Source organism: Selaginella moellendorffii, unplaced genomic scaffold (genome assembly GCF_000143415.4).
Source record: "Selaginella moellendorffii unplaced genomic scaffold, v1.0 SELMOscaffold_5, whole genome shotgun sequence".
NCBI classification, from domain to species: Eukaryota; Viridiplantae; Streptophyta; class Lycopodiopsida; order Selaginellales; family Selaginellaceae; genus Selaginella; species Selaginella moellendorffii.
In genome coordinates this window covers 590,266-618,015 of record NW_003314266.1, presented here as the reverse complement: position 1 = coordinate 618,015, position 27,750 = coordinate 590,266, and the positions used below count along the sequence as shown (strand labels likewise).

Sequence of the window (27,750 nt, the reverse complement as noted above, 5' to 3'; positions counted from 1 at the left end):
GAATCTAAAGACTGAGACAGCGAACACAAGCTCCAAGCTTCCACCTTTATATACCCGGGACGTTGGCCACATTCGCAGCTTCTCTTATTGGACGCCATCAGCGGGAAAGCTCTGCTCCTTCGGCTTGACAGTGCGATCAAGTTCTTCCGGTGTAATGTCTCTGGTAAGGTCCACACTCTCGAGAAAGCTTCAGCTGGTAGCCTTGAGAAAGGACTTCCAGTTCGAACGAGCCTTTTTTGTTCTTCGTCGCAGAGCGGTGTTACTAGATGGAGTTGGATCAAGTTGGATCACTGCTTGCTAGAGCTTGCTTCATACTGATCGAGCAAACTCACAAACGTTCTAAACGCATAAACCAAAATGCCTTTGCAAATGTCAAATTTTGCTCCAAACAAGTTTATTAGTAACAAACCTAAAAACCTAAAGAAATGTAAAAGATTTTAAAAACACTTTTTAAATATTTGAATATTCTTCATCATCATCAATTTCATCTTTCACAACACTTTCATTTGTCTCTTATAAAAGTTCTTGGAATTCTTGCATCCTTTGCTACATATGCAAAAACCTTTCCCAATTGGCTCCTAAATCCAAATCATCTGGATCAATCTCCTTACAAGGTGTGCCCTTTATCTCTATAAGTTGGATTAGCTTCAAATTAGTGTAATAATACACTAACTTTTCCATATTCACAGTTAGCAACTGAGCTCTTTTCTTAGACTGGACAATGCTCCAAGTGGTCCAATTTCTTTCAGCATCAGAAACTGAAATGCATTGGTAAGCACTCACATAGCCACCTTCTGCAGGTCAGGGAGTTAAGATCCATACTCTCCCCACCAAAAAATTCCTGTGTTACACATGTTTCCTTGAGATGCAGGATTATGTCTCGTTTCTGTAGGTCAATTTTTCTTGAAATCATGAAATTGAAGCATTAACTTTTCCTCAAGCTTCAAATCCCCCTTTGAAATTTGTTCAAAGTATGCATGGTTACCTTCAACATCCTCTTCCATGTCCATCCACAATGGATGTAAACAAGGGCCCACACTTTATAGACGATTAAGCCAATGGTTTGGACCAGATTGAATGCTTTAAGTGGTTCAATTCTCTATTGTCCACCACATCATCATTAGCCAATTTCTACAAGCTCTCTTGCATTTGATCCATAGCTTCAAAGATGATGCCCATCCTTGTGCCATCCCTATCAGCTATTTTTAACAGCTTTAGAATCGGGGCCATGATCACAACAAATGCAGAACATTGCATCCAAAACTTATTGTTTTTCACTAGAACTTTCACTTCGTCTGCTCTAGATACATAGCTCCACGTATCAAGCCAGACATCACTTACAATTAAGCTATTAGATAGCTCACATCATTTTCTCATCCACAAATTGGCTTGTAACCAAGTAACTATAAGCAAATTATGTTGTTGTTGGCTTCACAAAATCCCATGGTGCAATCTTCTGGAAAGCAGCTAGAAGTTTTGGTTTCTTTGTGAAGAAGGTAACCACCTTTTCACATCCACTAATCAATGGTTGTGCCCATTTAAGTTTGCCAATATCTTCGCATAACAAATCAAGAACATAGCAAACACAATGACCATGTATGATGCGAGGGAACTCCTCCAATAAGTTGGCCCATGCCCACACAATTGTCTGCATTATCTATGACTAGTTGGACAATATTCTTGGGTTCAAATTCCAGAATCACTACTCATAGAGATATAAATCAGTCTTGATTGCATTTGAAACATCCATCGATTTTAGGAACACACAACCTTGACAACTCACAGCCAAGAATTTGCATTGCCATCCATCCAAAGTGATACTACAACCATAATGTTTCCATCCTTCTTTGATTTATTGCATCCTCTCCTTCAAACTTTCACATTCTTCATTCAAATGTTAAACATGAAGTCTTTCATATTTGATTATAGTAGATTTGTTTCCCTTTCCAGCAACAAGTAAAGCATCCACCATGTCTTCCCAAAAAGATGAACAAATGATGTTAAAAGGAAAAGCATAAGCATAGATGAACCTCTTTATAGCCACAATTGCATTTCAGTGATATTGATTTTCAAAAGACTATTTGAGAGTCATTTGAGTTCTGTGTTCCAGATGCCCCAGCTTGGCATTTGCAACAAGCTGCATGTAGGCAAATGGCCATCAAAAGTTGCATTTCCAATTTGAGTACATATAACTTCCCTGAGAGGACTGCCCCATAGATGCTCCACTGCCTCCACTCCCCATGTCCCTATGTGACACTTGGCCGTTTAATTTTGTAGTAGGTGGTTCCCTTTTTGGCACTTAGGTATCAGTTCCCGTTGCCCCACATCGCTTTGTTGATGGAGCTGGATCACTGCTTGCTCGGGTGTGGCTGCCTGGCTGGTCTTGCTTGGCTCATGCTGCTCTTGTCTGGTTGGTCCACTGCTTGCTGAATGTGTTGCTCCTGGAGATTAGTGAGAACAAAAATAGTTTAAAACAAAGCAACGAGTTTCTTCAGAAGTTTAGTTCATTATGAGTAGAAGTAGGAACCTTTACCAAGACGAGCTGTTGCAGCAGGACACCAGGAAGAACTCCGGCCATATTGGGGAGTACTCTCTGTTACAAGCTCAGTATCAATTCTGACCAGAAGTAGGATATGCCAGATTAATTGCTTACCACATAGCAAGGGCCAATATCTTGATGGTTGGAACACAATCCCGACTGCGAGAAAGCATCCAACCCTGCAAGAGACCAAATATCAAACCAAACTTCCACTTAAAGCGAGATATGGAGAGGATCTTACATGGGAACAGAGAAGGCGAATGGACGTGGCTAAGTTGCCAAGAAAACCAATGGATTGCATCACCTGTAGATCATAAAACAATGCTGCAAATGCTTAACCAACAACGAAGAGCCAAAATTGAGCGCATATATACATACCTTCCTCCTGTGGCCCCGGCAATTCAATTCAACCTGGAGAAACGAGAGAGTAAAACACGAGAAAGGATGGAAGAAAGTTTGTGCTGGTTTCTGCCACAAGTCAAGAGAAGCAAAGGGGCTTACGTCGGTTTTGTTTCTTCGTTACAATGTACTTCCGTCTCTGCGTGTTTTAGAGAAGTCAGTGGAGGTGAAAAAAACAAAGTCGTCTTACGTTATTCTCACGTACGGTGTTGTGATCGCGGGAAGCACCGAGTAGTCACACCTGTGGATCCCACAAGTCAGACGCCAAAGAGAAAAATAAAACAGAGAGAGATCGAGAGAAAGATGGCCTAGACTTGACACAAAAGCTAGCGAAGCCAGAGAAGTTTCTAAGGGAAAACGAAAGGACTTAACTAGTTGGCCACGGGCTTGAGAGCAAAACACACTCCATTGTCCGCGGTGACGACCTGGAAGCGAGGAGGAAAAGTAGCCTGGTAAAGTTCTCCGCCATTGTCACCACGACTTCAAGGGACGCCTTTCGTCGGCTGGGAGAGCTTGGAGAAGCGTCGTGGTTGCCTGCCTTTTGATATCTCCGCCAGCCAAGAAGGATGGCTAAAATTCCCTCCAATGCTGTCTGCACACACACCTCCAGCAATCTGCAAGAAAGAAGCGTCAAACCTTATTCTCCACTCAAGATACCTGTGTGAGAAGATATCCCCAAAAGAATGACAATTGCACTAACCCGAGTGTGGTGAAGTTCCAATGGAACTCGGAAGCCATTGGGAGAATAGTAATGTTCACAAAGATTTTCTAGTCAAGCGAGCCAGTTTCCATCCAAAAAGAGAAACGAAAGTTCAAAAGCCATCCCCGATCCATGTTGCACAGGAGGAACCACAAGGCTACAATCTGCCATCTCTTTGGTATCCTGTCGAACCAGGACTTTGGTTTGTCGTCCTCCACGCTAGCAGTAGTGGTGAACGAGTGGCTTTCATCGCTGGAAGTTCCTTTACTCGAATTCAGGCTCCTCGTTGGATTTTCGCTCGCTATCTATACTCTCGGAACCTGGCGAAGAGGATCAGCAGCAGTAAGCCACCATTTTTCTCCTGCTCGGCCTTAGCCTTGGAAAGAACGAGTTTTCCTTCTAGACCTCTGCTGCCTAGAAGAAAACTCTTGGAGCTCCCTCCTTTGTTGTCCTTGAATTCCCATAAGCCGGATAGAAACGAATGTAGGTGTCGGAAAAAGAAAAAGAAAATCTTCACTCGCACCTACTCTCGTCCTAGACCCAAATTCGTGACGGGCGATGGAGCTGGCCGCACGACATCGTGGCCGACATTGCGAGATCCCTGTGCCATGTATCGGAATGGAAGGCCAGAGCTGTGCCATAGATGAGAACCCCACCTCCAATCCACGAGATTGCTCCAATCTGCTGCTATCTCTCGGCTGAGAGCGCTCGTCAATCCGCCGCACCAGTCAAACGATCCACCGATTGTTCTACTCCTCCCACAATACTGCCATGTAGGCATGGCACATAATGTGTCACATGCTACGTAAGCTTAGCTCTAGATTGTGAAATTTGTTATGAAATTTTTCATTGCGTGATTCAACTGAATTTTACTTACGATTCGTATATATTGAATCTTCAGATTTCTCTAGTGGCAAAGACGAAGATAGCGATGAGAATTACCAGCATTGTTGCCATGGGATGAGAGAAACGATCAAAACATATGAACTGAGACACGACACTGTCGAGAGAGAAATGGGGTGGGGTTTATAAAGAGTGCCCACAAACTTGCATGGCCTTTCTTATCCACCAACACAGATCTACCAGTTGTTTTTGCATGTAAATAAGATTCTATAAACATTAATGGTCATTTAGTCCAAATCTATGGTTCGTGGACGATCTCATTGGGACTATCCTGCAAACTTCTTTCCTGATGAGAACTTTGGTCATGTCCATTTGAGCTCCTTTCCTGATGGTTGTTAGAGTTTGGACTATGCTGGTGGCCGTTGGAGCTTGCGTCTGATTGTCCGCCACCTTTTTTCTTGGTGGCCCTGACTTTTGCACGTAAGTTTGTGAGAGCGCTCTGGATTTGCTCCCCGAATTTGAAGTCGTCTCCCATCTTTTTGAAACAGAAATTTAAACAGGATTAATTGTTCCTCGTTAAAGTTGGATGATATACCTGGGTTACTAATGCGTAGAGTGGCAGAGTTCTATAGCTGCTGAGACCCAACATGAGAAATCTAGCAAAAGGAGGAAGAGTTAAAAGAGATTCTACAAAAATTTCCCTACCCAATAACAAGGCGTGCCACAACAAAGCTGAGCTTGTTTCTGAAGCAGGAACCAAAACCGAAACTTGTCTGAAAAAAATAATAAAAAAGAAATAAAAATTTGGAGAATGTCACACACCAAGGGTACAGAAACTGACCCAAACCCAGACGAAGAAAGCGAGCTCAAATGCATTCTGAAAAAATAAAACAACGAACATATTTATAATATTTTTTGGGAATGATCAGTTACCTGGAAGAGTATAAAGTGAAGAAGGTAAAGCATGATCTGTGGTTTCTTGAACCAGAACAAATTGTTTCGTAGATTCACAACCACGCACCTCACGCCACTCTGCTCTTCGGCAATCTCGACAGCCAGCGTGAGAATTACATGCTTGAGCTTGGCTCCAACCACAAGTAGCAGCTGCAGAATTATTCGTGAAAATTCTACCTTAATCCAGCTCTATAATACCACAAGAGGGATGAATCCAATCCAGAAATACGTATACCACCCTGCAGAATGAGAGCTTTATTACAGGGCCCAATCAAACTAAAAGTCGCATACCATTGACATTAAGTAGGACGAATATAACAACAAACACCCACAATAGAGAACTGTTCATAATAATAAATGATAGCCAACCATAATATTTGCACTTACCTTATGCCAACTACCTTCTTGAAATCGTCCTCAAGAACACGGAGTACGTATTTGTGAAAGTCAAATGTGTTTGCAAGCCTGTGGTTCTAAGAAAAAAAACGGAAGAAAGTATTGTATGAGGCCCGCAAACTTTGCTTACTTGGATAAAACCTTGACGAAGAGTATTGTATTCTGTGAATGTGACACCGCTACCAAATTGTCCAAAGAAACAGGACTGGAACACCAGGTAAGACGAAGTAAAATTGAAATTAAGCTTTGACTTACGATCCAGCTGAGAGTAGAAGATGTGTTCCATATTGAACTGGTATGCTTCCTCAAAAATGTGTTCTGTCTTTTCAGGCCACTATTTGAGGCCACACCTGCATTGTCAAACACGAATAGTAATGATAATTTTTATAAGAATATAAGAATTCTGTTAATAATATTAAACGAAGAATACCTGGTGGATCCACGCAAACCAGAGCCTGTGCCCTCTTCTCCCAGGCATTCCATGCATGAACCTGGGTAAAATGTCAAACCACATTTTTAGGAGCTTGATAATCTAAATACCCTTTCAAACCTGGAGCCTGGCTAATAGTAATGTGAAGCAACTGTAGGCGACATGGCCAATTGCAAGCACAAAGATGAAAATGTGGAGCTCATGGATGCTTTCGGCTGAGATGAATGGGATCTTTCCCTGGTCAACAACAATAGCAACATTTTTTTGGATAGCCATATAGCATAATTTGATAGTTAACCTTTTGGAAGCACTCCGAGACTGTGTTGCCCCCGCCTGCAAGAAATCTTCGAGGGTGATGTTCGTCTACATTGACAAAAAGTAGCCTCCTTGAGTGCGGCGGGGATGGGCTGCTCTTGGGGCTCTCACCGAGCAATTGCACCGCAGTCGCGTTGATCTTACAGGGAAGAAAATGGTTGATGTAGCTGCGTGGCACACAGATTTTGGCTATGGACGGCTGCAGCACGTTTAGCAGAAGAGAAAGAAATCCCAAAAGCATGAGCTCTGAGGCAAGAGAGATGAAGAGATAAGTTCTCGGGAGAATTCATAAACTTGGCGCAACCTTCTTTGACTTTGTCGAGAGCTTTGTCTAGAGATTTCTCCGGACGCTTGCGTACCCACTGTCAATCACTCCAATTGCAATCAATCCTCGATCAAAGTTCTTCTGGATGTATACCTTGCCAGTGTAGTGAATCGCTCGCTCCAGCAGCAATGACACGAGAATAAAAGCGCCACAAACCAGCGCAAATGCCCATGTTGGAGTGATCTCCAGAGAACCGCCTTGCAAGCTGCTGTGAGACTCTTCCCCGGCCATGGCCGATCGCCCAAAAGACGAATGTCCATTTTAATAGCGTCAACATGCTCTAAAACAAATTAAAAAAGAGAGAGAGAGAGAAGAGATCACATCAATCGCCAAAGGAGAAACTTTCGTCGTGCATGAGAACATTAATCACTGTTTCCACACTGTTTCCATGGAAAGTCACCTAGAATCCACGAACCATTCAACACGGATTTGGCAGGAGATAAAGCCTTGCTAGAAATTCTTCATGATCCCTCTTAATTCTCTCTACGTTATGCCACGATCTAAGTGAGGACTTGATCCACGCTACTGTAGCCCTAGAAATTTTGGTGCAATCAAATTCCAAAATCAAGCTTAAAAACCAAAGAAATGGAACGGAAGACACCAGCGCTTTTAAGCCTTAACATCGTGGCTTTTACATTCATTGATGCCACTCCTTGGCAATGATCACAAATCTTCATAACTAAATGATAGTTTAAGATTTCCTTTTTTAACGCTTTTCTGGTCTATTGACTGGTTTTCAAACTAGCTTTGAATTCATGACAGTAAGATAATAATATCTGAAATAATTTGGTAACAGATAATTTTCAATATCTATAGTTACATTTGTGACAATCACTTTCATCACTATCACATTACTAGATCACACACTATTTTTTCTACACAATATTGCCATTCTTTGCAACAAATATTTGCATTGGGCACTCCACTATGGCCATAAATACCTTTTAACAACAGTAGAGATTATTTAAATCTGACATCCAATTTAAAAGATATATTTGAAACTTTACATCATTGTGCCATATTAGAACTTTTGCAGTGGTTTTTCTTTGAGCTAGCATCATTCAGCATATGCCCAAGCCACTTTCTTAAGCAAGCTATTAATTGCTAACACATTCTCTTGCTCCAGGCATCTGTCGATAAATGCCACGAATAAACAAGTGAAGTTTCCAACATTTTAAGTTGTTTATAATAGTTGCAACTTTCAATTTCAAATTTTCATTATTAACTTTCACCTCTTCCTACATTTGCCTTTATTTATTCCTTCACACGTTCATTATCTTCTTCACTTTAGCATTTACCACCACTGAGCAATACATCCTGTTGTCACTATCCACTCTTGAAAGGCAACTTAAGAGCTTATTCAAGGAATTTCACGAAGGTTTGAAGACTTTGTAGCCATAATCTAAGTTTATTTTTTGTTATCCTTTAAGCTTCTTGCCTTTTTGCTTTTTTATTTTATTTTTCTTCTCTATCTTTTCAACTTTGTTTTCTTTATTTTTTTTCCCATTTTTTTTCTAGTGTTTAATTTGCCTTTAGAATTTGTCCCATTGGGTTTTTCCTTTAGTCTCTTTGGTTTTCTTCTTCATTTCACATTTCCCTCATTTGGTGTAGCATTTTAGCATGACTTTTATAGCTTTGTTATGAGTTCTCTTTACACTATAGAGTTTACTCAATCCCATCATAGTCACCTTTTGCGATATGGAACATACTTAAAATATGTTAGTTCCTAAAATATTCCTCTCTATAAGGCTAAGGCATTTAAGGGCATTTAGAAGAATTGAGAGCTTGTAAGAGAAGTTAAGAGATCTCCTAATACAAGATCTCTATAATTGCCCTTTATACTTTAGAGGGACAAGTTTAAGGAATTTCAATATCAATTTATTAGAATTGAACTACATACAAAGAGATGTTTTATAGGGCTCTAGCCCTTCAAGCTTCTTACTTGGAAGGGGGTTGTTTTATACATCAAGGTTCAACTAGCTTTAGACAAAGCTAGTCAATTAACAACTCAATCAACGTTATGAATGATGGTTTAATCTCAAAAAAATTTGCTACATGTTGCATGTAGCAATAATAGTGTTATTCCTATTTATTAATCTAATTAATCAAATGAAGTTTATAGCTATAAGTATGTTTCTAATTTATAAACAAAAGATTAATCTTATTGCATATCAAGAATAAGAAAGAATATACTAAAAAAGGTTTTAAAAAGTTTATAAATTATAAATACAAGATATAGCAACTGTTAAATGGTAAAATATCCTAGAATATCCAAGCATATTCTAGAGATATTAAGCAAACCATGAGCATTCCAAATGGGGTTGCTCAAAGGGCAATGAACACTGTAAAGTACAATATCTACCAAGCCATAGTGAATCCTCCCACATCTACGACCACTTCCCACCATGTAGTGGTGTGTAGGTGTGAACAACCATAGGTGGAAAATGGACACCTACTTCTACAGCTGCTCTATACTCTTACTGCGTGCTTAATTCCTCCTTTGTAACAACACAATTGCCCAGCCTCTAATGATGTTTCTGTGGCATTCAAAGGAATTTAGGGAGAGAGGGTCATTAGTGACCCTAGAAAAAACATGTATATACTAGTGATTTATTAACCCAATGACACTATAACGGTTCTGGGTGTAAGACCAAGTGAGAAGATGCTGTGTATCCCAAAGACAAAGCCCGATCTCCTAACCTCACACTAACTCCAAAATCCCCTTCCCCTTTAATCTATCCCCCTGATACATCAAGAACACGCCAGCTGATCCTCGCTAACAATCTGTCCCCCTTCCACATTGAACTTTTGAGCCATGTCAGCACAAGGGCCGCTATAAATGTGGTCTTGCTGTTGGAACGTTCCAATTGCCAGGGTGGAATCCTCACCCCCATTGACAATCCCCAGTCAAAACAATCTAAGCTCTGTGTGGTCACCAAGTCCCTTGCTAAATGCGAGCCTAATTGTTAGCAGGCTCCCCATCACAGCTGCTAAATCGATCCAGTAGAGCAAGCGCTGACACAGCTCACAATGGAGTTTCGTGGGCCTGGTCGCCACATCTCCAATCTGATCCAACTCCTCCCTGCCAGACATCATCAGTATCAGGCTCGATCCTCACCACCAAGGTGATCATGCAGAGCTCTGTAGCATCCACTATCCTAATTCACCACCCAGCCAATTCAATGCTCGGCAGATGATGTGACTGGGCAAGCAGGGGCGTGTTGGGCTGAGTCGGCAAGATCCAGGTGGCGTGTGCCCTAGGCCCTGCTGAGTCACTGTGGTAAGATGACAAGTAGACCAGTGGGGAATTGTTGCACCGGTGTCCATCATGAATGGCATGGACTTCGCCCTTGCAATGGATGGCGAGAATGGTGAGAAAGCTTTGGTCTCTGGGCTCACTTATTGTTGGGAGGCAAGAGGAGGGTTGGGTTGGGGCGACGAGTGCTGGATTAGGGGTGACAAGTGCTGCATTGGCGATGACGCGAAATGGGAGTTTTGTGAGTATTTCTAGTTTGAAATAATGGTTTGTAACATGGTTTATGTGTTAGTTTTGTGTTTGCAATCATTGTTTTTGATATTTGATTGGCCAAACTTCAATGACTCAAGAAGCATGGCGGGCCAAACTTCAATGGCTTGAGCACCATCATATAGTTGAGCTCCTCGCAGTTTGGATTGTCTATGGCTATCACTTTAACTGTCATAATGATAATATTATCATATAATTAAGTGATTACCAACACTCACCTTATGCTAACAATCATTTTGAAATTGTCCTCAAAAACATAAGTACATACTTCTGAAAGTCAAATGTATTTGCAAGCCTGTGATTCTACCAACAAGAAAGAAGGTGTTTGTGTGAAACAAGTTTTTCTTATTTTTGACAGAGAGTATTGCATTCTGTGAATGTCACACTACCAAATTGCCCAAAGAAACAGGACTAGAACATCATAAGGTCAGGCTAAGTATTTTTAAGTATTGAACTTATGATCCAGCGGAGAGTATGAGACGTGTTCCAAATTGAGTTGGTATGCTTCCTCAAAAATGTGCTCTGTTTTTCCACCTGCACACGAATAAATAATATTATTTTAATTATGGATAAGATTACCAGGCAGAGCCTGTGCCCTCTTATGAACCTGTGTAAAATATCAAACCATATTGTTGATATAATCTTAGATCATTTTTAAGACCTGGAGGCTGGCTAATAGTAATGTAAAGCAACTGTAGGCGACATGGCCAATGGCAAGCACAAAGATGAAAATGTGGAGCTCATGAACACCTTCAGCCGGGATGAATGGGATCTAGCAATGAGACAATGGTGATTGTTTGAATGTAATATACCTTTTGGAAGCACTGCTAGACTGTGTTTCTTCCGCCAGCCAGAACTCTTCGTGGATGATCTTTGTCTACATTGAGGAACACTAGCCTCCTTGATTGGCGGCAATGGGCTGCTCTTGGGGCTCTCTCCGAGCAATTGCACCTCATTCGCATTGATCTTGCAGGGAAGCAAATGGTTGATGTAGTTGCGTGACACACAGATTTTGGCTATGGACGGATGCAGCACATTTAGCAGGAGAGAAAGAAATCCCAAAAAGCATGCTCTCAGTCTCGGGAGAATCAATAATTCTTTTACTTTATCGAGAACTTTCTCCGGACGCTTGCGTACCCACTTCCAATTTCGATCAATCCTCGATCAAAGCTCTTATGGATGTATACATCTTGTCAGCGTAGTGAATCGCTCGCTTCAGCAGCAATGAGACCAAAATAAAAGTGGCAGCGCAAATGCCCATGTTGGAGTGATCTCCAGAGAACCTCCTCCGTGAGACTCTTCCCCTACCGTGGCGGATCACCTAAAAGACGAAAGGCCGAATCGCAAAAGGGAAACTTTCGTCGTGTATCTGTTTCCTTGGAAAACCCAACAAAGCCTCGTTAGAAATATTCCTGCTGTGAAGCCCTAGAAAAGTTGGCGCGAAGTTTCAAATCAAATCCGTGAAGTTTACTCCAAAGTCATGGGAGACAGGCTTGAACACCAAGGAATGGAATGGGAGACACTGCCATTGCTTTTAAGCACCACATCATGCCTTCTACATTCATTGCTGCTGCTCTTAGGAGATCTTCCATTCCTTTCCGCCATGATCACCCGGATCCTCCCCTTTCTCTGGCTCTTTCATGGCATCATCGCCAATGCCGCGCTCGTTGCCCCAATTCAGCCCTCCTCTCGCCTCCCAACGACGAGCGAGCCCGGCGATCAAAGCTTTCTCGCCATTCTCGCCATCCATCGCAAGGGCGATCATCCAAAGCCCACGCCATTCACGATCGACACCGGCGCTACGCTCCCTCTCTATCCCTGCTCCAAGCCCACGCTGGCAAACACAAGCTTCACGCTCTCCACCACCACTGGTCCACCTGTCGTCCTACGCAAGATCCAGGTAGCGTGCGCCCCCGTACGCATCGCTGGCCTGGGCCCTGCTGAGTCAGCCCTACACGCCCAGCTGGCGAGGGCAGCTGGCCTCCCTCTCACCTTCTCCTACTGCTTGCCCTCTGCCGGCTATGGCGCTCTCTTTTTTGGCGCCACCAGCTATAGATTTGGCGCGAGTGGCCGGGGATTTAAAATTTTAAAATTAGGGCTTTCGCGCCTGAGAGCATCGTCAGGCTTTTACAGTGCTCGGGTGGCGAGCATTGAATTGGGTGGCGTGAGGATAGCGCTTGATCGCGATGCCCTCTTTGGGACGCATCGCCGCTACACTGCACTGCCAGGCGCGTCCTACAGAGCCCTGCGCGATCGCCTTGTCGCCCAATCCAATGTGAGCCGCGCCAACGCTCGATTTGGGGCGCTCGACCTCTGCTACCGGATCGATTCGGCGGCGGCGATGGAGAGCCTGCCGACGATCAGGCTCGCGTTTGCCGGGGGATTCGTGTGGGAGATTGGGGCGGCGAATTACTTGGTGCCCACGCGAGAGCCCGGATTGTTTTGCGTGGGGATTGTCAATGGGGGCGAGGATTCCACCCCGGCGATTGGAACGTTCCAGCAGCAAGACCACGTCCTGGAATTCAATCTCGCGAAGAAAACGCTGGGCATTAGTAAATCGCTGGTAGGCATGGGTGGTAATTGTGCCGATTTATCGACTCCAATGGTAAATTAGCATTGGTAAACTGCGCGTACTTTACTACAGTATCAGCGATTGTTTTCTTTCCTTCCACGTAATAAACGTTTATGATAGCGATGTTTTACTTTCCTTGGGAAAGCAGCTTATTGACATTTGTGTTGGATCGATGGAGATTTTTTATATAGATTATATGGTTTGGTTCAAGTACACGCGAAGAAAATTTCGAAGCGTTAGAAAGACGAGACAACACAAGCCTGTGCACGACGATTTTGACAATTAAGGGCTGGAATATCCCCAATTTTTTTTATTGACGATGCGCGGACTTTAATTTGGTTGATCAATCCGTCCACACAACCCCACCACACGATCCTGAAGGCGCGGCGATCCTGAGAAATCAAGTGGATGGAGACGGGGTGTAAGAGAAATCCTGCCAAAATTCTCACCCACAAAACCATGATCCAGTGAAAATCCCACCGACGCGCTCGATCGACACGAGAACCCGGAAGCTATGTGCCGCCAATTCTCTGCTGCTGCCAAGCCTCTAGACTCCCGGAGTTTTCATCCCCCAGGTCGGACACATCGCTGCGAGCGCCGCAATTGTCCGGGAAGAAACCGTCGTCGTCGTCGTCGTCCAATCCGTCCCAAGAGGAGGAAGGATCGAGAGGAGCCGCCCAGGCGTCGTCCATTCCCAGGAATGGAGCTTCCAGCGGCCTGAGGTCCTCGAGATTCTTGAGCTGGTCTTCCAGATACTCGTTCACCCTTTGCTGCTTCTCGCTCTCCAGCCCTTCATTCCCGCTTGTTACCAGATCGTCGCCCCAGAAGAATCCATCGCCGGCGCTGCGGTGCTTGTAGCGCCTCCGCCGGCTCTTGTGACGCCCCAGCCGGCGCCTCGATCGGGCCAGCCCCGCGATCCCCAGCATGAAGAGCATGAACGTCACCAGCAGCGGCGAGAAGAGCACCAGGATGAGAACGCACACCGGGCTGAGGCCGAGGAGGAGCAATCCAGTGACCAAGGGATGGCTCCGGAAGAGGAATGTGATCTCCGACATCTTGCAAGAACAGGAGAGATTCCCCCCACGCCCCCCGATAATTTCTTGCAAGACACTTACGAGCGCATAGATTGAGATCTCGAGCGATCGGCTCCTCGCTGTGAGAATTTCACCAGGCGCCTGCCACGGAATCCAACAGATTCCAGAACCAGCACGGAATCGCACAGGAATCGACAATCCCTGCGATTCTCTGCTCACTCGCGGCGATTCTCCCCAAGATCCGTGGAGAATGCCAGGAAATCCCCGTGCCGATCACCGGCAAGAAGAGGAATCGAGAGCACAAGATCCAAACCCTAAATCGACGCAACGCACAGGCAGTGGCGAAATGAGCAGGACCCATTCCCCCGAGGAAATGCCCAAGTGGAGATTCCATAAAGCGCGAGCCACCGGCTGGCGCCGGGCACTTGCCGGTCAGCTGCCGGGCTGACGTGTAGCTCTGCGGACACGTGTCTAGCTGACGCGCCGGCGGCATGCAACACGCGCAGATCCGTCGGATAAGCTCAAACGGACGGTCGCATCGCCACCCCAGTACGAACAAATCCATTGGCCGCGGGAGAATGGAGAAGGGCACTTACACACACTTAACAGTGGGAATGTTTGCTCGTCTCTTTGTGTAACAGAGGCAAACAAACAAAGAGAGAACGCGATGGAGGGATTGAGCGAGTGAGCTTTAGATTATAACGCACTGCATTGGGCTTTGCTATTGCACGACAAGAACAAAATCCCGGGGAGACCCTTTTGCTGGATTTGGCGATCTGATCTCATCTTTCGGATCGATCGTTATAAAAAAATGGGCTTTTGACTCCCAATGACTGGATGGTTGCATGGGTTTAAAATTCACACATTCTGTGGTCAAATTCCAACTTTCAAATGGACTTTCAATTTGTTACAAGACCATTTCTGGATAATTCACAAAAACCGTCGCGAGGGTCAACGGCAGATTTCAGCCCTGGTCAACGAGTTTCCACGCAAGCGTATCACTTCTTTGGAGCGTCCTTGGGTTTCTTCGTGCCATACTTTGATCTTCCCTGCTTGCGGTTGGCGACCCCGGTGAGATCCAGCGTCCCTCTCACGCAGTGGTACTTGACGCCGGGCAAATCCTTGACCCTGCCACCACGAACCAGCACGCAAGAGTGCTCTTGCAAATTGTGGCCCTCACCGGGGATGTAGGCGTTGACGACGTTCTTGTTGGAGAGCTGGACCTTTGCAATCTTGCGGAGAGCCGAGTTGGGCTTCTTGGGCGTCACCACCGACACCCTCAGGCAAATGCCCCTCTTCTGAGGGCAGCCCTGGAGCGCTCGCGTCCTCTTTGCGCTCTTGGAGGGCTTGAGTGTGGTGGCATCGCAGCTCACGTCGGTGACGTCCTGGTGGTCGTCCAGGCGAGGGACTGGAGGCGCTCCAAGCTGCGAGGATGTTAGCAAGGATGCAAGAGAATCGAGAGAAAGGGCTGACCTGTGATGAAATGCCGGGGAGTTTTGCTCCCAGTCCCAGTTTGCTCGGCTCAAATGACGACGCCGGAGACGCACAGCAGCTTACCTTGCGGTGAATTGGAACTGGGCGTGAGAGCACGACTGCCTTGCGAGAAGACAAGCGCCCGCTAGCCCAGAAACTCGACGGGGATAGCGCCATGGTCGCCATTGCCATTGCTTACGCTCGCCCTAGCAATTGACTTGACTTTCAACCACAAGCAAATGGTCAACTTTCGTTTCATGCTCTTTGCGTTCCACAGAGATCATCCGCATCGAAACAAGCAAGCGCGATCATCTTAGTTGTAAGGGAATCATTACTTTGACGTACTTAAAAAGAAGAGCCTTCCACACAGAACTCGAGCAATCTTTCTTCCGCCACAATCTTGGTGACGATGATCTCTCTTTTCGCCGCATCGCTGCTCTTGCTGCTACTTCTCGCCAATGCCGCCGATCCAGATCCACTCCAGGATCACTGCGTTGCGGATCTTGACTCGGAGATCCAAGTCAACGGCTTTCCCTGCAAGCCGAGCGAGAACACGACCGCCAGCGACTTCAAGTTCTCACGCCTCGCAAATCGCGGCAACACCAACAACGAGCTGGGATTGTGGATCACCCGCGCGAGCGTGGAGGAGTTTCCAGGGGTGAACACCATGGGCTTGTCCTCGGCGCGAGCAGACTACGCGGCCAAGCATGGGATGAATCCCCCGCACGTCCATCCCCGGGCCTCGGAGACGTTCTACCTCTTCGAGGGCGATCTCATGTACGTGGGATTCGTGGACACGGACTACAAATTGTATGCTACGTACCTGACTTGCGGAGATTTGTTTGTGTTCCCTGGGGGCTTGTGCATTTCCAGCTCAATGTGGGCCGCAAGCCTTCGTCTCGTTCAACAGCCAGCGTCCGGGGCTCTTGCATGTCAATCGCGGCCTCTTCGCAACCGATCCCCCAGTCTTGGACGAGGTGCTCACGAGGAGCTTCTCAATCTCGGAGGAGATGCTAAAGATTATGAGAGGAGAGATCGAAGAACAGTTTGAGGGCACTAACATTGACTAGAGATTCATGCTCGAGTTCAAGCTGACTTGTCAAAAGATCACAAGCTTCATAGAAATAAAAAACTGGACTGCTACAGTCAAATTGCTTTGGACTTCCTTCTGAGACTTCTACGAGGTCTGGGTTTGAACCTGGCGATGGTGTGACCCTCCGAATCGTTGCCGCTGTCGCTACTGATCGATATAACTTCGAGGCCCAGCTTGCGCTTGCCAGGATTTCGAGTCGCGGCGGCCACGACTGGCTTTTTCTTACGATCACTCACGGAGCTGCTGTGAGAGTCGTCCACACTGGATGATCCAAGGTCCAGCTTGCGCTTGCAGGGTTTTGGAGTCGCGGCCGTGGCTGGCTTTTTCTTACGATCGCTCACGAAGCTGCTGTGAGAGTCGTCCACACTGGATGATGCAACAAAGGCAACGAAGCTTGCCACCTTCTTGAAATGCTCGTCCCGGCCGTGGCCCCTGGCATCCTGCTCGAGGACATGACCAACATACCTTTCCACGGCCGCGAAGACTCTGCCCGCCTGGGCCGTGGACCTCTCCAGCTCGTTCCACGGCGCCACCATCGCGAGAACACAGTGTGGATCCAGCCGCGCCATCTCCCAGGCCCGCAGCCTGGAGAGGACCAACGAGTACTTCTCCAGGAGCTCGCTGGGAGCCTCGCGCAGTGGAGCGAGAGCCACCGCGAGGAAGGCCGCGAAGTTTTCAGCCTCGCCTCCTTGGCTGTGGTAGAGCCGGGGGTGGGGATGCTGCATGAGATCGCCCAGGAGATGCAAGAGCTGCGCCTTGTTTGGGCGTGGCCTTGTTCCAATGCGGTGGTAGATCCTGGCCAGAGCTTCCATGAGATTCTCGTTGAGAGCGAGAGCCTTGCGAGCTCCCTCGCTTGGCTGCCGCAAGAGCTTGATCACTCGCAGGACCTGGGGCTGGCTGAGATTCATAAACTTCATGCGAAGGCAGTCCTCGATTTCGGCTACGCCCAGGCTCTCGAGAAACACGACGAGCTTGCAGCGGCACTCGGCCACGAACCAATCCAAGCGGCCGCTGGGTGAGTCGATGAGAAGCAGCGCCCGCACGATCGTCTTCCACGAGACGAGGACGGTGGACCGCAGGAAATCGCGGCAGTGGGAGCGCAACGGGAGGACGCACTCGAGGATCTGGAGCGCCAGGTAGAGGTCGAGGGCGGCCTCGACCGTGAGCGTGATGGCATCGCCATGGACGTACCTCTGGATGGTGTGGAATGTCTTGGCTCCCCCCGGGAGATCCAAGTCCAGGAGCTGCTCGCCGTCATGGTATCGCCGCAGCAAGAGCTTGCAGCTCAACAGCATGTCCATCGTGCATTGGATGTCGCTTCCCTCGATCTGGATCGCGAGCTGGCCGGCGCGGCATCGAGCGGCGGCGTGGAACTGGAGCGTGATCGATTGAGGGCGCACGCGCCCGCGCTCGCGAACCATTCTTCTACGTGAAGAAAGAAAGAATAGAGAGTAGCAAAAAAATCTAGACGATGGGATACATTGATGAACAAATAAATACATCCACTGATTGATTAGTCATGTCGGTTGTAAGAGAATGGAAATAGTTCTGGCGGGGCTCGAACCCGCGACCTTCGGCTCATAAGACCAACGCTCTGACCAATTGAGCTACAGAACTTTTTGGAAAACAAAACCATTTTTTGCCCTTAAACAGGTTAATCTCGAAAGCATAAAAGAAGAATATTCGCAAAGAGAAACTCTGTTCTTTCATATGGTTTCGATCGTCTCGAGCGAGATGATCCAGCCCGCGGCGGCGATCCCTCCTGCTAGATTCGAGCTCACCGCATTCGACAGGATCATGAGGTACGTGCCATACCAGAAGCGCGTGCTCTTCTTCGCGGCGCCGCCTGGAGTGGAGGATGATCTCTTCGCTCGAGTGATGGGCGATCTCAAGAGGAGCCTGGCCGAGGCGCTGGTGGTGTTCTATCCCCTTGCCGGGCGGATGCGATCCACCGGCGAGACGCTCGAAGGGCTGGAGCTGGATTGCACGAGCGATCGCGGCGTGAAGCTGAGCGTCGCGGAGGCATCGATGCGGCTGGGCGATCTCGCTCCGGATTTCGAGCCATCCAAGTTCTGTGATTCCCTGTCTGAGATTGGATCCCCAGAGCCGGCCCATCCCTGGAAGCCCGAGGATCCCTTGCTCTTCGTCCAGGTAAAAGATTGCAAGACCGAGAGAGGACGAGATCTTTTGGCTGTACTGTGCCTAGGTGACGAGATTCCAGTGTGGAGGCCTCAGCATTGGAGTCGCGTTTAGCCACCAGGCCATGGACGGGATCAGCGCCTGGAGATTCATCGCCTGCTGGGCCAAGCTCGCGAGATCCGGCCTCGACCAGGGCTCCCTCTCCCCGAAAGAGATCCCTGGTCCATTCTACAGCTACAACGAAGAAACTCCAGCCATGGATCGAGATGAGCTACTCGCGGCTGGAGCCGCCGGTGGATTCTTGCCACTGGAGAGCGCCAAATCCATGCCGCCGCTACCGCTTGGCACCAAGATCTTCAAGCTGGATCGAGCCGCGATCGAGAGCCTCAAGATCGAGGCTGGCATCTCGGCCAGCGACGGCAAGAGATTCACCACGTACGAGGTCGTGTGCGCGAATTTCTGGAAGAGGATGACGATCGCGAGAGCTCTTCCCAGTGGATCGGCATCGAATTTCATCATCCTCGCCAGCGGCCGCGGCAAGATGGAATCCGTCCCCGAATCCTACTTCGGCAACGCCGTGATCTACTCCTTGGTGAGCGCCGCCGCCGAGGAGCTCGATCGAGAGCCCCTCTCCCACGCCGCCGAGCTGATCCACCGGGCAATCGCGGCGGGCGACGAGCAGAGAGCCAAGAAGATCACAGCATTCATGGACCGAGAGATTGCAAGGCTCGTCACACGATACCGGATCTATCCCTTCCACATCGTCGTGAGCTCCCCGCGGCATCCGGTGATGGAGTGTGACTTTGGATTTGGGCGGCCGCTGGGGTCGAGCTTTGGGACCAATGATCTCCACGAGGGCAAGATCTACCTCTTCCCTTCCGCGGAAATGGACGGCGGGATGAGCGTCACGGTCGTGTTACAGCCTGACGCCATCCAACGCCTCACATGATGACACGCTAATTTAACAATACGTTGATAAATGTTATAAAAGTTTAACTTTTATAATATATTTTGACATTCGAGCCTCATAGACGCATTGACAAGCAAGTCGGCTTTGAGCTTCATCGTCATACTTCTCGAGCGCTCTTCCATGTCGATCCCGCCCGGGTTAGCAGGACTCCAATCGAATGCCTGGAGCAAACTAGCCATGAAAAATGGGATGGATCTCATCGCGAGTGGATAGCCAACACAAACTCTCCTCCCCGATGAGAATGGAAGGAAATCTAAGTTCTGCCCGTTGGGAGAGATGGAAGAGCCGAGAAAGCGCTCCGGCTGGAACGCTTCTGGGTCGGACCAGCGAGCGGGATCACGTCCAATGGCCCATATGTTGACGAGAACCTTGCAGCCGCTAGGGATGGTGTAGCCTCCCAGCTTGACAGGCTTGGGATTCATGTGAGGAACTCCCAGTGGGGCCGCAGGGTGGAGACGCAGTGATTCCTTGAAAATGGCTTCGATGTATGGAAGGCTTGGAAGATCAGACTCATGCACCACCCGAGCTCTCCCCACAACGCTGTCGATCTCGTCTTGGGCCTTGGACATGACCCGCGGATGGTTTATGAGCTCCGCCATTGTCCACTCAAGTGTCACTAGTGAAGTTTGCATCCCCGCAATAACCATGTCCTGTCGCAAGAAAGAAAAAGTGATCACGACCACGATCTAGATGTTTATAAAACTTACTGAGAGCAGTGCCAAAATGGAAAGGTTGGACAAATTATCTTTGTCATTCAGAGATATAAGAACGTCGGTGAAGTCTCCAGGAATGAACCTGTCCCCAGCTTCATCTTTCCTTCGTCGGTGCTTGTCGATTTGATCTTCCAGCAAGAGCTTCAGGCGAGGAATGAGCTCCTTGTTGAGTTTCTTGTAGACTCCATGGAGATCCAGCCCGTCAAGTGCTGGAAGCAGGGCTCCAATGTTCAACTGCAAGCTTAGAGAGGTTATGTTCCGAATGAGATCCACCACTTCCGGCCTCCGCTCGCTAAAAAGAACCAGGCATAACGAATTTGACAAGAGTTTACCGAAAACCTCTTGCAGGTTAATTGTTGTCCCCGATTGCTGGAAAATGGTCTTGACTGTATTCTTCATCTCTGACTCCCGAAATCCTGAGCTTGCATTCAGCATACTGTTGCTAAACAGGTGTGTGCTGCAAATCTTCCTCATTCTCTTCCACTTATCACTGATGGGCGCTAGGATGAGATCGTTCCAGTTGTGGCTGACAATCCGGAAGAACTCCTCGGCCGGCCGGCTTGCAAACTCGAGGTCGTGGACCTTAAGAACCTGAACTGCCATTTCGTTGTTATTCACCACCACATATGGGACCATTCCGATCTTGAGGTAGACAATTGGCCCATACTTCTTGCTAATTTTTGCGAAGTAGTGGTGGAGTGGATGCTGGAGGGAGAACAGCGCTCCAAAAATGGGGAAAGAGAATGGACCTGGAGGGAGCCGCCGTTGCGACGATTGAATTCTCCCAGCCAGGATCAATATTGTGATCCAACTGATGCCTAGGACGAATAAGGCCACAACCAAGTCCATTGATTCTAAGCTGGTCTGGATCTATATGCCATGGCCATGTTATAGCCATGTTATAGTAAACATCAAGACAAGAGTATCGTAATTGCTCTCTTGCATCCACGAGTCAATGATTCCATGAGACTAACATATAAAATTTCAATCAAATAAAACATAAAACATAAAAACTTCTTCATTTTTCTGGTGCATTAATTTATCACTGGATGTCTATCTTGAAGAACTCCTTGTTTCGTTCATGAGTACACTGTTTACAAGGTTTTGCAATGCCCCCAAAGAAGCATGAGATGGATTTAAATATGCCACAGCCAGAGCAATTTGTCATCTATTTTCAGCATTGTTAGGAACTTATGCCTCTTCACTGGTGTTTAGTTACAAATATGGAACCATCCCAATTTTGAAGTACACGAATGCTTGGTATAGGTTGGCATATGAAGAGAAAAAGGTCAAGGCATTTGGTCATTTTAATTATTTATCAATATATTCTGATCGAGCCTGATAGACGCATTTACAAGCAAGTCGGCAGTGAGCTTCATCGTCATACTTCTTGTGCGTTCCTCCATGTCGATCCCGGCTGGGTTAGCAGGACTCCACTCGAATGCCTGGAGCAAACTGGCCACGAAAAACGATATCGATCTCATGGCCAGTGGATAGCCAACACAAACTCTCCTTGGAAGGAAATCAAAGTTCTGGCCGTTGGCAGGGATGGGGTTGGAGTCCAGAAAACGCTCCGGCTGGAACGCCTCTGGGTTGGACCAGCGAGCGGGATCGCGTCCAATGGCCCATATGTTGACGAGAACCTTGCAGCCGCCAGGGATGGTGTAGCCGCCCAACTTGACTGGCTTGGGATTCGAGTGAGGAAATCCCAGTGGGAGCGCCGGGTGGAGACGTAATGACTCCTTGACAATGGCTTCGATGTATGGAAGATTTGGAAGATCGGACTCTTGCACAGCGCGAGCTCTGCCTACAACGTTGTCCATCTCCTGTTGAGCCTTGGACATGACTTGCGGATGGTTAATGAGCTCCGCCATTGTCCACTCGATCGTCACTAGTGACGTTTCCAGCCCCGCGAGAATCATGTCCTGGATAAAAGAGAGCTTTTAAGAGATACCGACCACGATCTAGAAGCTTACTGAGAGCAGTGCCAACATGGAGATGTTGGACAACTTATCCTTGTCCTCCAGAGATATAAGAACGTCGATGAAATCTCGAGGGACGAATCCGTCTCCAGCTTGATCTTTCCGGCGTCGATGCTTGTCGATTTGATCTTCCAGCAGGAGCTTCAGACGAGGCATGAGCTGCGTGTTGAGTTTCTGATAGATTCCATGAAAATCCAGCCGGTCGAGTGCCGGAAACAGAATTCCAATGTTCAAGTTCAAGCTTAGAGCGGCTACGCTCCGGACAAGATCCACCACTTCCAGCCCCCGCTCGCTAAAAAGAACCAGGCACAGCGAATTTGACAAGAGATTGCTGAGAACCTCTTGCAGCTTGATCGTTGTCCCGGATTGCTGGAAAATGGCCTTGACTGCATGCTTCATCTCTGACTCCCGGAATCCTGCACTTGCCTTGACCATACTGTTGCTAAACAGGTGTGTGCTGCAAATCCTTCTCATTGCTTTCCACTTATCACCGATGGGAGCCAGGACGAGATCGTTCCGGCCGTGGCTGACGATCCGGAAGAACCCATCGTCCGGTCGGCTTCCAAACTCAAGGTCGTGGGCCTTGAGAACCTGTGCTGCCATTTGGTTGTCGTTGACCACCACGAACGGGGCCATTCCCATCTTGAGGAAGACAATCGGCCCATACTTCTTGCCGATCTTCGCAAAGTGGTGGTGGAGTGGCTCCTCGAGGGAGAAGAGCGCTCCAAAAATGGGCAAAGAGAATGGACCTGGAGGGAGCCGCGACGATCGAATTCTCTCAATGAAGAGAGATAGAGTGATCCAGCCGATGGCAAGGACGAACAAGGCCACAGCAAAGTCCATCGACTCGATGGTCTGAATCTACACGGCATCGCCATATTATAGAGAAATGATGGTCCAGTGCATCTCTGGCATCCACCGGTCTCGTGATTCCTATAGTAAGACTTCAGTTTGCATGTAAAAAAGAACAGCTGGTGAGTCACCAGTGGTGACAACGCGAGAATGTATGCCGGCGACTATTCCCTCAAACGCCACTATCGTTGTTCCACTTCTGGCCCCCAGCACCGTTTTCCATGCCACGGCGTTTGGAGCGAACAGCATTCCCTACACTGCTTCGTCCAGAAGGTTGGCATGGCCCAGAAAAGCTCCAACCTCCATTCTCGTGATGCCCCATCATTATTGCGGTCCATAACACATCGCTTCTCACCTCAAAGCTTCGAGTACATGTTGATGACACGTAGATGTGCATGATCTCTCGCCCCCTCTCTACAAGCACCCCTTCTCTACAACCACCATTTATTTCCAGAGATTTTTGCTGGTTGATCTCTTCGCCAATGCACGCCATGAGGGCTGCGACTGACCATCGCACTTGCCACGGCGATGCATTGGCCCTGCATTGGCAGCAGCGCTAGAATGGAGGTGCCTGCCCTCTCGGAGATCCCTGGCGCTGCTACACGACTTAACTTGCTGGCAAAAATTCCCTCTTCTCCAGGATACCTGCTGATGTTGCTGTTCTCGGCGGCTAGATTTTGCTGCTCTTAACCCAGCGCCATAGACCGAAAATAATATTCGATTTCCAAATGATATTGTTCGACCTTTTAAAATGAGCATCACGCAGTATTCAGATTGCTTCTCTGGCTTACAACCCTCTCTTTCTTTGGGGAAGTAGTTTCTTTCATTGGTTGAGATGCCGATTTTCTTCAGGTGAATCAGTTGATTTACTTAGACGCAAAAAGAGTTTTTTAAACGCTGATCTTAAGGTTACTTTCTTATCGAGACATTTGGTGGGATCGCCAACTTCGTTTAGGATCTTCCAGCACCTCTATGCGTATCAAGTTTTCAATACACGGATTTGTGAGGTGTCCGCCATGCATCCAACACCTCTGTTCACTGTAGTTTTGTAGGCTCTAGGAAAAAGCTTGAATGTAGAGCACGAAGGCAGCTCACAAATGTGTAAGCTTTGCTCCCTGTCAGCAAAGAGCTGTGCTGGGGCAAAAACAAAAATTTGTGGGACGTTGCCTGCTTCAGTTTTCGCACAACAATGACCTTGGTGTAGCTTTGATCGACGGGATCGGAACTCTCCTGGAAATGTAAAGGCTTGCAGCTACACCATGAATTCACCTTCTCATCCCCTCCCTCCATTGCGTGCTTGGATCTTGGCCTCTCACTGTCATTTCGATCCAAAGCCGAAATCCAAAGCAGGCACTGCATTTCGATCCAAAGCCCACGCTCATTCTAAAAGACATAGACTAAATCGTCGAGTATGTTGTCTCTGCCATCCAGGCCTCTCGATCGCCAGATGGGTTGTCAATCCAAAGCAGGCACTGCATTTCATGCTGTGGAATTCGGCACTTGGATTGCTCCCGCCCTGTCCTTGACATATTTGCTAGCACGTAGTGATCGAACCCACATTCTTTTTCCCCACCATCCAATCATAAGTTATAATTAGAAACCATCCACCGTCGGATGCAACAAATCCAACGGCCCACGTACGCAAGAAAAGAACTCTCCTTTGCTTGTGCAGTGCCTGGATTACGCGATCACAAACAATGAAAGTGTGGTTGTGGTATGTTTGGAGATTACGGCCAAAATCAATGATAGAAAAATCTGGAATTTTTTCAAAGCTCAATTATATTATATTTTGACATTTGAGCCTCATGGACGCATTGACAAGCAAGTCGGCTTTGAGCTTCATCGTCATACTTCTCGAGCGCTCTTCCATGTCGATCCCGCGCGGGTTAGCAGGACTCCAATCGAATGCCTGGAGCAAACTAGCCATGAAAAATGGGATGGATCTCATCGCGATTGGATAGCCAACACAAACTCTCCTCCCCGATGAGAATGGAAGGAAATCAAAGTTCTGCCCGTTGGGAGAGATGGAAGAGCCGACAAAGCGCTCCGGCTGGAACGCTTCTGGGTCGGACCAGCGAGCGGGATCACGTCCAATGGCCCATATGTTGACGAGAACCTTGCAGCCGCCAGGGATGGTGTAGCCACCCAGCTTGACGGGCTTGGGATTCACGTGAGGAAGTCCCAGTGGGGCCGCCGGGTGGAGACGCAGTGATTCCTTGACAATGGCTTCGATGTATGGAAGGTTTGGAAGATCGGACTCTTGCACCGTGCGAGCTCTCCCTACAACGCTGTCGATCTCATCTTGAGCCTTGGACGTGACTCGGGGATGGTTTATGAGCTCCGCCATTGTCCACTCGAGCGTTACTAGTGAAGTTTCCAGCCCCGCAACAACCATGTCCTGTCGCAAGAAGGAAACATGAGAGATCACGGGATGTTGGTAAAACATACCGAGAGCAGTGCCAAAATGGAGATGTCTGACAATTTATCATTGTCCTCGAGAGATATAAGAACGTCGGTGAAGTCTTGAGGGACGAACCTGTCCCCAGCTTCATCTTTCCTGCGTCGGTGCTTGTCGATTTGATCCTCCAGCAAGAGCTTCAGGCGAGGAATGAGCAAGTTGTTTAGTTTCTTGTAGACTCCATGAAAATCCAGCCAGTCGAGTGCCGGAAGCAGCGTTCCAATGTTCAAGTTCAAGCTTTTTCGGATGAGATCCACCACTTCCAGTCCCCGCTCGCTAAAAAGAACCAGGCATATTGAATTTGACAAGAGGTTACTGAAAACCTCTTGCAGGTTGATCGCTGTCCCAGATTGCTGGAAAAGGGATCTGACTGTATGCTTCATTTCCAACTCCCGGAATCCTGCACTTGCCTTGAGCATAGTAGTGTTAAACAGCTGTGTGCTGCAAATCCTCCTCATTGCCTTCCACTTATCACCTATGGGCGCCATGATGAGATTGTTCCAGTCGTGGCTGACGATCCGGAAGAACTCGTCGTCAGCTTGGAAACTCGAGGTCGTGAGCCTTAAGAACCTCTGCGGCCATTTCGTTGTCGTTCACCACCACGAACGGGGCCATTCCGATCTTGAGGTAGACAATCGGCCCATACTTCTTGCTGATCTTCGCAAAGTGGTGGTGGAGTGGCTCCTCGAGGGAGAAGAGCGCTCCAAAAACGGGGAAGGAAAACGGACCTGGAGGGAGCCGCTGTTGTGGCGATCGAATTCTCCGGATGAGAAGTAGTAGTGCGATGCAGCTGATGCCGAAGACGAGCAAGGCCGCATCTAAGTCCATCGATTCGTTAGCCTGGATCTACAGGCCTTGCCCTATTATAGAGAACTCGCGTTCCAATGAAGACAAGCGTGATGTGAATCGTGATACTCTTGCTCGAGATTCCAGGAGACGTGCATGGAAAAATAAAGCAGCTGGTACCTTAGAGATTTGTGACACCGCTGCCTCTTCCAGATGGCCAAGAAGAGCTCCAAAACTTGCCGTTCGCCTCCATTCTCGTTACACACTATCATCATCGGTGCAAAGGCCGGGGGGAGCTGAGACCCCAGCTCTTAATCTTCGGGAGAAAAGTGTAGAGAAATGGGTCGAGGCTATTTTCCATGCAGTGCCTGCTCAGCTTCCAAATTCCTGAAATGAAAACTCATTTGTTGAGGAAGCTCGACCTGTACTGCCCGAACCCGGGATTCACAGCAGGAGCAACGAGCATATCGAGTAACGGGCTTTGAAACATTGCCCAAGATAAGCGTTCGGTCTTCACCACGGCTTGGTTATTATCTGAAGAGAAAGAGGTAAGGACTCTTAGAAAAATGATAGTAAATCTGATCTGCAAAATCTGGAGTCGTCTTGGAGCAGCATAGTGATACGGACGGTAATGGTTTGTAACCCGAATAGTCTAGTAGATGCACTCTCCAAACTTTATCTCCAGGAAGTCGGACTCGCCGCCATCGAGGCCAAGCGTTTCTGAAATCTTTCCAAGGAGACTCTTTGTAAATTGCAAGTGCATGCACCTGCTGAGTACCTGTAAGACTCGGGCTTGGTCGGCCAAAAAGACAAGTTCCGAGTGGAGATGGAGAGCAATTGGTGATAGAAAAGAACAACCCAGTCGAGCAAAAGGAAATGCCTCTCATAGCCATCACAGCTCCCTGGATTTATCGCAAAACTCTTGGGATATTATGGTTTACAAGTTCCTGACTTACAAAATAGCTCTTGCTGTGCAGTCGCAGGTTTTGGTACAGAATGGCTTTGATTTCCGTGTGTCTGCTCGATCATATTGCTTGCCGGTGTCATCGAACACGGGAAGTTATCCCTTAAAATTGTGTGTGTGCAGAGTGGGGATTTTTCCAGGTACTCCTTGTAATGTTTATATCACCTTTGTTTTGACATAAAACTTCATCACTCCCACACATTTTGGCAGACCAAAAGAAGAGAACTGCACCCCGCAATTTATAGCCTCGGTGAAACTGAAAGCTATCAGCACTCCTCACTTACTGC

General features: G+C 47.7%; 8 protein-coding genes and 1 non-coding gene across 9 annotated transcripts; 3 read left to right on the top strand and 6 right to left on the bottom strand.

Moving 5' to 3' along the window:
* Window positions 1–4,714: 4,714 nt before the first annotated feature.
* Window positions 4,715–7,148, bottom strand: LOC9659659 (MLO-like protein 13). Its single transcript, XM_024669818.1, has 15 exons — window positions 6,995–7,148; window positions 6,881–6,938; window positions 6,560–6,822; window positions 6,382–6,498; window positions 6,262–6,322; window positions 6,087–6,181; window positions 5,962–6,036; window positions 5,823–5,908; window positions 5,727–5,776; window positions 5,634–5,674; window positions 5,415–5,585; window positions 5,323–5,358; window positions 5,187–5,254; window positions 5,077–5,137; window positions 4,715–5,016 (listed from the first exon to the last, which is right to left on the bottom strand). Exons 1-15 carry the CDS (start codon window positions 7,130–7,132, stop codon window positions 4,780–4,782), a joined length of 1,557 nt encoding a protein of 518 aa, XP_024525586.1. The 5' UTR covers window positions 7,133–7,148; the 3' UTR covers window positions 4,715–4,779.
* Window positions 7,149–12,030: 4,882 nt separating this feature from the next.
* LOC9658443 (basic 7S globulin 2) lies at window positions 12,031–13,041 on the top strand. Its single transcript, XM_002965019.1, has one exon. The coding sequence runs from the start codon at window positions 12,031–12,033 to the stop codon at window positions 13,039–13,041; it is 1,011 nt and encodes a 336-aa protein (XP_002965065.1).
* A 1,860-nt stretch (window positions 13,042–14,901) lies between these two features.
* On the bottom strand, window positions 14,902–15,718 carry LOC9658441 (ribosomal protein S12, mitochondrial). The gene is made up of 2 exons (XM_002964687.2): window positions 15,507–15,718; window positions 14,902–15,457 (listed from the first exon to the last, which is right to left on the bottom strand). Exons 1-2 carry the CDS (start codon window positions 15,696–15,698, stop codon window positions 15,032–15,034), a joined length of 618 nt encoding a protein of 205 aa, XP_002964733.2. The 5' UTR covers window positions 15,699–15,718; the 3' UTR covers window positions 14,902–15,031.
* Window positions 15,719–15,915: 197 nt separating this feature from the next.
* Window positions 15,916–16,557, top strand: LOC112344609 (germin-like protein 1-1). Its single transcript, XM_024669678.1, has one exon. It carries the CDS (start codon window positions 15,916–15,918, stop codon window positions 16,555–16,557), a length of 642 nt encoding a protein of 213 aa, XP_024525446.1.
* A 1,547-nt stretch (window positions 16,558–18,104) lies between these two features.
* Window positions 18,105–19,766, top strand: LOC9658440 (rosmarinate synthase). The gene is made up of 2 exons (XM_002965018.2): window positions 18,105–18,750; window positions 18,806–19,766. The coding sequence occupies exons 1-2, from the start codon at window positions 18,310–18,312 to the stop codon at window positions 19,685–19,687; spliced, it is 1,323 nt and encodes a 440-aa protein (XP_002965064.1). The 5' UTR covers window positions 18,105–18,309; the 3' UTR covers window positions 19,688–19,766.
* TRNAI-UAU lies at window positions 18,143–18,216 on the bottom strand. Its single transcript has one exon. It is a non-coding gene; the product is annotated as a tRNA-Ile (tRNA).
* On the bottom strand, window positions 19,726–21,343 carry LOC112344675 (flavonoid 3'-monooxygenase-like). The gene is made up of 2 exons (XM_024669930.1): window positions 20,416–21,343; window positions 19,726–20,358 (listed from the first exon to the last, which is right to left on the bottom strand). The coding sequence occupies exons 1-2, from the start codon at window positions 21,268–21,270 to the stop codon at window positions 19,738–19,740; spliced, it is 1,476 nt and encodes a 491-aa protein (XP_024525698.1). The 5' UTR covers window positions 21,271–21,343; the 3' UTR covers window positions 19,726–19,737.
* A 367-nt stretch (window positions 21,344–21,710) lies between these two features.
* On the bottom strand, window positions 21,711–24,614 carry LOC112344608 (flavonoid 3'-monooxygenase-like). The gene is made up of 5 exons (XM_024669677.1): window positions 24,351–24,614; window positions 23,765–23,935; window positions 23,373–23,507; window positions 22,398–23,264; window positions 21,711–22,346 (listed from the first exon to the last, which is right to left on the bottom strand). The coding sequence occupies exons 1-5, from the start codon at window positions 24,612–24,614 to the stop codon at window positions 21,729–21,731; spliced, it is 2,055 nt and encodes a 684-aa protein (XP_024525445.1). The 3' UTR covers window positions 21,711–21,728.
* A 402-nt stretch (window positions 24,615–25,016) lies between these two features.
* On the bottom strand, window positions 25,017–27,149 carry LOC112344607 (flavonoid 3'-monooxygenase-like). The gene is made up of 3 exons (XM_024669676.1): window positions 26,253–27,149; window positions 25,704–26,218; window positions 25,017–25,653 (listed from the first exon to the last, which is right to left on the bottom strand). Exons 1-3 carry the CDS (start codon window positions 26,539–26,541, stop codon window positions 25,033–25,035), a joined length of 1,425 nt encoding a protein of 474 aa, XP_024525444.1. The 5' UTR covers window positions 26,542–27,149; the 3' UTR covers window positions 25,017–25,032.
* Window positions 27,150–27,750: the final 601 nt, after the last annotated feature.